The sequence below is a fragment of the Nestor notabilis genome, unplaced genomic scaffold (assembly GCF_000696875.1).
Source record: "Nestor notabilis isolate BGI_N333 unplaced genomic scaffold, ASM69687v1 scaffold35473, whole genome shotgun sequence".
In the NCBI taxonomy this organism is placed as follows: Eukaryota; Metazoa; Chordata; class Aves; order Psittaciformes; family Psittacidae; genus Nestor; species Nestor notabilis.
Window position 1 is genome coordinate 5,931 of NW_009922996.1, and position 6,920 is coordinate 12,850.

A 6,920-nucleotide genomic window follows, 5' to 3' on the forward strand; every position below is an offset into this window, starting at 1 on the left:
TGTCTTGTCTTAATTGTGTTAAACTTTGGTTTTGGTGGGGAAGGAATTAAAGTGGATAAATGAATATATAGATCCTTTCAGACTAAGAATAGCTATGATTACACAGGTATTGCAATAAAAATTCTTTTTGCTGGGAAGGAGTGATGTCTGAGGCTTGAATTAGGGTGGGGAAAAGAGCCTACTAATTCATATTTATCTTTATTTATAAAGATAAGGTTCTCCACGCATCCTGGGACTAGAAGCATCTCTTCCCTTCCTCCTAATTGTCTCCCCATTTAGTGACTTTTGCTGCAGAATATGCAAGGCTACAGATTCTGGAAGTTACTGTCATTCAGGAGGAAACTGAAATCTGTTCCAGGCTCATGTTCAGTTGGTTTCTTACCCCTGTAAACAAGAAAAATCATGCTGTGAGCTTTAACAGGAGCTAGGACTGTGCATCCATCTGTTACCAGGGATAGAACAAGGTATCCTTATTCATAACAAGTGGAGTTTTGACTCCCTTCCTTGCCTGCATCTCGGGACATACATATAAGATTTCTTAGTAATGTTTTTATGACTAAAGACATGAGTTCTTGTTCTGGAGTTAAATGCATTAGGGCCAAACTGGTATTCCCCTGGCCTTCAGTAACAGAGCTGAATACTGGGGCTCTTTCTGTGAACGGTAACTATAGTTCAGAAGCATAAGCATTAATGATGTAACACCATAGCACTTACTGGGTAAGCTAGACATCCTTTAAGTGCTGTCATACTGCCTGCTCATTTGGATCATAAAGCAAATACTCATGTCTTCCCCAAAGAGAAATGGAAGTAAGGGATTAAGTAACTTCTGATGTGGGGGACAGGCAGCACAGGGGACCACGAGTCTTAATACTCTCTCTCTTCCTTTCTATCTGAAGGAGGATATCAGTTCAAATGAAGCATTTACCTCAAAAACAGACGTGCTCCTGTCACTCCTTGCAAGGTGGCTTTGTCTCCTTCCACTAGCAGCATCGCACCTTCCCGCAAGCCCTAATGTACGTGGAAACATTTATTGTTATTATCAAGCTATCTGAAAGGCTAGAATGCTTGTCACAAGCAGGCCAGTCTTAGTGCAGCTCACCATGACTACAGACAAGACATTCACACCTATTTCTAACAAAGATGTCAAGACAAAATTAGGTGAGTTACCTTGCTTTAGAAGCTGATTTTCTTGTTTATTTAATTTCTTTTAAAGGAGAAACCAGTAAGTGTATTTTTTTTTTTTCAATTACTTCTGCTACCATCATTCTTAGATCCAGTTTGGGCCAAGCAACAGCCAGCTGGGTTTGTTAGAGCACAAATTATATACTCCAAGCTCAAGCCACAGGGGCAGGAAACCCTGAGGTCCCACTTTCCCAGATAGACATACTGTAATTATGAACATACTACTGAATGAACAAATTCAGAAACCTACAGAGATTAAAACAAAATTTAAAGTTAAGAATATCTTCAAAAAGATTACGGGGAGGTAACTTTACCATTTGCATGCACACCACCCCCAGCGTACAAGACATGACTAGTGGCTGGTGACTGGAAAGATCAGAGCTGCCTCAAATACAGTGTTTTGCAACAGGACTCTGAGCATCTAATGGGCAGAATGCATTTCATTTGTTCTAATCCATTTTTTGCAGGTGAACAAAATCCAAGCTTGAAGCTCTTGGCAAGAATATAACTAGCCTTCTATGCCACAGGTCTCTAAGGCTTGGAACTTCAGGCAAGGAAACCCACAGTGAAAGCTAGCAAGGATGCATATAAATGTTTACCATACTACAGCCATGTAAGATCAGTAGTAGCTCCTGACTGGAAATGGCTACCTACCAGAACTGGAGGGGTGTTTGGTTCTTCATGATACTGGCGAATTCTTTCCTCTCTTGTCTCCTGCAATAGTGAATGTAGATTTAGCTGTCCAGGCAGTCGGGTAGGACTTGGAGCTATCCAGTTAGTGCAACACTGAGCAATTTCATAACATTGAACAAAGCAGGCACTTCCCCTCAAGCAGAATGGAGTGACAGGATTGACTTTAATAGGTATGTACTTTACCCTTCATCACTAGTATTAATTGCTGCAGGTTGATCAAACAGAACTTGCCATGCCAGCCCTGATAAGTCTTAAAACTTACTTCTACTTAATTCAACCAGTGTTTTGGGGTTTTCTGGTTTGGGGTTTTTGTTTGTTTGTTTTAATGCTATCGGTATGTGCTCACCCTCAGAACAAGAGCACTGAAGCAAATGGATGAGATGCCACCTTCATGGAAAGAGGGTAGTGAACTATGAATTTCCACAGATTAAGTATCTGCTTGTTTGTCATCAAGTAGGTATTACACTGAAGAATTTCCTTCTGTGAGAAGCTCTGCCATGTTTCCTAAGAGTTTGCTGCTGAACTGAGCAACAGTAGATGAAGAAAGCAAACCAGAAGGATTTGTTGGTAAGGAAACAGGAACACAGCAGAGACTTGGTACAGCACAGAGCTTCCAGCCTCCTCTTGGAGAGAGAGCAAAAGTTATTTATAGGGAGAAGACTGCCTGCTTATCTAGTGACAAGCTGATTAAATGAGTACCTACAACTTCATCTAAATTCTAGAAGCACACTCTTATCCTCCATCTTTTCATTCTCCCCTAGTTCTTAATACTTCTCTAACCATGGAGAAATTTTGATTACAAGGAGGAAAGTTTCTGGGCTGTTAAAAGATGTACCACAGAAACTGCTCTCTGAGGAATTGGCTCCTGGCAGGCTACTCAAGAGTCAGCTACTCCATACAGCAGATATGGCAGTCTCTGTGGTTGTAGTTTCAGCTATACCTGTACATGTGCTTGCTTAGTACTGGACACTACCAGGTGTGCTCTCTTTGAGGACACTGGTCCCTAGGTATTTTCTTACAGAACAAGATTGCATGCAATCCTAAGATCTCTGTGTTCTGATAGTTCCCTTAGACCTTTAGATATTTAAGCCTCTTAACGTATGTTTAACTTAGGTCAATTTAAGCAAGACAGGTAGGACTTTGCATTGTCTCTTGATGTTTCAAGTTTACCTCCTTCCTCCACCCCTTCATTTCCATATCAGGTATGAAGCAACAGTATTTCAGACATTGCAAAGCTTCTGTCTCTGCAAAAACACTTTGTTCCATGTCAGTAATACTGTTGCTAACTCCTCTTCCCACTCAGACAAAAGCTTTAGGAGGGAGAAAAAGTGTTACTGCTTCACTGGCATTTCCAGTTGCTCTAGGGAGCAGATGTTAGACATTCTATAGCTTTTGTAAGGCCTTACAAGTGCGCACTGTCATTAAACCTCTGTGCCCTGGTTACTGTGTTAGCTCTGGCATGCTTTACTTACACCCATGTGACTGCTTTTAATGTCTGGGTCCAGGTAGTGGGGGTTAATATTAAAAGGAACTAAGCCTAGGGCCTGAAGAGAAGGTGGATAAACAATTGGCATGTCATTGGTAGTATTGATGCTGACGGTAGCAACATTAGTTCCTGCACTGGATCCCATGTAAGGAATCCCATCCTGAAAGACAAAAACAATGGTTAGTATGCAGTATCACAACTAGGAACTGCATTTTATAGCATCTTCTATCAGTGTCAGAGACTCAGCAATCAGATCGAAGTCCTTCGAGCTCATCTCATTGTTAACTTTACAGGTGAAAAGCAGAACAAGAATTCAGGTATTGAGATGGGCAATAGTTTGTATATATCATTGTTGTCAGAGAACTAGTTGTTGAATGTCCTGTACTCACAACTCTGACCCTGATACAAGAAAGAACTCATGAGGTTGTCAGTGCATATATTGGACTCCACTATTAACAGACTAGTCTACATTGCAGTTACAGGAAATACCTGAACAGGTTTTAACAAGCTTCTGAAGAGAGCAGACTGTCTGAAGCTGAGTACACTGGTGCCATAGCATCAGCTTACCAGTACTGTAAGCAGCCAGTTTAGCACTACTTTCAGTATTACTGCTATATACATGGTACTATGCTGTACATGGAAGAATTCCATATAAACATGCAACTATATGGATAATGCTGAACAATTTATAAATATAAGCGATCTTGAGAGAAGTGGTGCTAATATAACCAAATAGTTATCTAGACTTCACCAGGACTCGAACATTTTCTGGTGTTTCTGCCCACAACAGGCACTGGATTTCTTTATATTAAGACAGCCTAGCTAACCTTTCTTCTTGGCAGCTGGCCTTTTCAAACATATGGTGCTTGCATCAATCTGCCTGAAGTCACTCGCAGTTCCATATTGCAAGGGGAACACCTTGCTTCTGTTCTCCTCCATGGATGGCCTACTGTTGCTGGGCTGTACAAGATTCACCAGCCAGAATGGGCTGCTGACCAGAAGGGCTCAATGACGCTCAAACTCATAATTCCAGGTTAAGGGTGTACATAAGGTAATTACACCATTTTCAGCATCAACAGGACTTTAAAGGGCATGTCTAAAAGGCACATACGGATCCAGTTCTGCCATCAGTTTATTAGCAAACAACCTGCCACATGAACACGTCTGTATCTATTAAGATACAAAGTGGACATCTCAAGCTGAAAACCAGGTTTTCTGGACATAGATTTCTTGCACTTCTCTTCATTAGTATTTTGAGGGGCTTACTTCTAAGGTTACTACACAGCATTGTCTATCACAAAGTCTTGCAGTCCCAAATCTGGGAAAGTGTCCTAGACAGATTGCTGACCTTAGTCTTTTCAGGCTTCAGTGACTAATGACAGCCTTATTTGGCCACAGAATTTAAGTTCACCAGGTTGCATGAGATGGCTCAGTATTTGAAGTATACTAGAAACAAAGATGTAGAATCAACTTGGATTAGTCTGAACAACAGCTTATGCATGAGATCCTGCCATTCAGGCTTGGCCCAAGTCCTGTAGTTTTTACCTCAAGAACTCTTTTCCTGATCTCCTGTATCAGACTGTTGTCATAGAGAGCTTTCAGGAGACGGAATGTGTTCCCACCTCCTGCAGAAAGAGAGTCCAGTTTATTTCACATGCTTTCACTGCTACCTTTAATTGAAGCCTTTACAAACCTGGCAGGCTCAATGATTTCCATACTGTATTCAGGGTAGATTCCACTGCGTTAAGCAGCAGTAAAACCAGAAGCTTCAGAAGGATGGTCACCAGGTAGGCCGTGGGCTCATGCCCCAAGTCCTTGTGACAGTGATGCTGGCTGTTTGACAACAGGAGCATGGTATTAGGACTACAGTCAGTTTAAGCACAGCAGCTCTGGATCTTCTTAGAACTGATAATTAAAACTTACTGGAGATGTATTTCCATTAATAAATCTCTAATATTTCTCTACCCACCACTAAATTTAGGGTATTATTATTCCCAACTGAAGTACTGTTTTATGTAGCTTCTAATATTTGCTAGATCCAACTTTTTCATTGGTGTCTCTACAGTGCCAGCTCAGAGTAGGACTAATACAGTGCTCTACATAAACTCTCATCAGGGAGCAAGAAGTAAAACTTACCGATAAATATTGCTTCAGATTTCCTTACAGCTTCCACTGGATCACAAGATTCATGAATGCTGTCCAGCCCATAACCTGAAATGAAAAAAAGTATTTACCTTTGCCACTTCAGTTTGGTGGAAGAACCATGGTATATCCAATCCCTCCCTGCCCACCCCTGACCCTCAGCCAAATGTCTCACCAGATGACCAGGGAAATTTCAGAGAACTCTACAACATAAACCAGAGCATTTGTCTAGTACAGGGCTTCTGCATCCAGCTATACCCATGGAAATGTCTGCTTTATGGATATACATGCTTAGTGTCCAAGAGCAGAGCATTTCACGCAGCAGGTGCAGGCTCAGGCACAAAGTCCTGCTGAGTATTACTGGCTAACTAGAAAATAAGAGAAGGGAAAATGCTGTCAGTCTTCAGCTTGGCTGTAAGTCTGAACAGGATGTCTTGAATTACTATTGGAAATATCTGATCTGAGAATTGTTTTTGTAATGGTTAAAATGTCTGGCTTTCACAGATTTCTCTTGCTGGGGTTCACTGAGTACAGGGAGTGCCAGGAGAGATGGAAGAACATGGACATGTGATAGCAGCAATCTTTCTGCAAGGCAAGGAGCAAAGTGTGCTGCTCAGGGAAGTGAGCTATTCCTACAGTAACAAGTCCAAAGTTATCCTTAATGGTGATAGTTTTAAGGTGGAGGTGTTGCTGTAGGCTGATCTGGAAAGATCTTTGCTCAAAGCAAAGCTCAGTTGCTGCTCATGGAACTATCTGGCTAGTGGAAGCACATTATAGTAATGGTCTTCACTTAGTACCAGTAGTTGCACGGCTTGAGCAGAGGTTTCAGATGTACAGGAAGAATCCCCATGTGATTAAGGAGGATGAAAAGATGCCACTTAGTATTCAGGAATAAAAAGCTTCCTCCCTGAAGTGGTGAGAAGTGTTTACAGCAGGATTTCTTCCGGAGGCCTCAAAAGCATCTACTTCTAGGTAGAAGTAAGCAAACAACTTCCTGCTGTCCGTAACTCCACAGCGTGCAGCAGAGCTTAGCCGAACCTTCTCCACCCAGTACAACAAGAGACTGTGACAGAGCTGCTCGCCCAGAGGCGTTCCCCGCCTCACCTCCTCTTCCAGCAGCGGTTCGCGAGTGCCCGCCCGGTGCCGCCCTCCACGCCTGCCCCACGGCGACTTTTCCAGCAGCAGCCCGAGGGACCCGGCGCCGGCCCAGCCTTACCCAAGCTTTCAAACTTCGCCCTCGCGGTCCGGGCGTAGGCATCGCGGTCGTGCAGGGCGTAGGGAACGAACAGCACCCGCTTCACCTTCCTGGGGAGGGGAGAGGAGGGAGACAGCGCTCAGAGAGGCGGGGGGCGGCCGGGGCAGGGTTCCGCAGCCCCCGCACAGCGCTTACTCTCCGAAGAAGCTCTTGATGTGCTCC

At 43.1% G+C, this 6,920-nt stretch overlaps 1 protein-coding gene across 1 annotated transcript; it reads right to left on the reverse strand.

Annotated features, from left to right (window-relative positions):
• Positions 1-182: 182 nt before the first annotated feature.
• LOC104403663 (alpha-aspartyl dipeptidase-like) lies at positions 183-6,916 on the reverse strand (the record flags this gene model as incomplete). Its single annotated transcript, XM_010011892.1, has 8 exons — positions 183-384; positions 926-1,008; positions 1,837-1,896; positions 3,348-3,521; positions 4,907-4,986; positions 5,498-5,572; positions 6,720-6,808; positions 6,894-6,916. Coding segments are annotated over 8 exons (663 nt in total), but the record flags the coding sequence as incomplete, so codon positions are not given.
• Between the last annotated feature and the right edge of the window lie 4 nt (positions 6,917-6,920).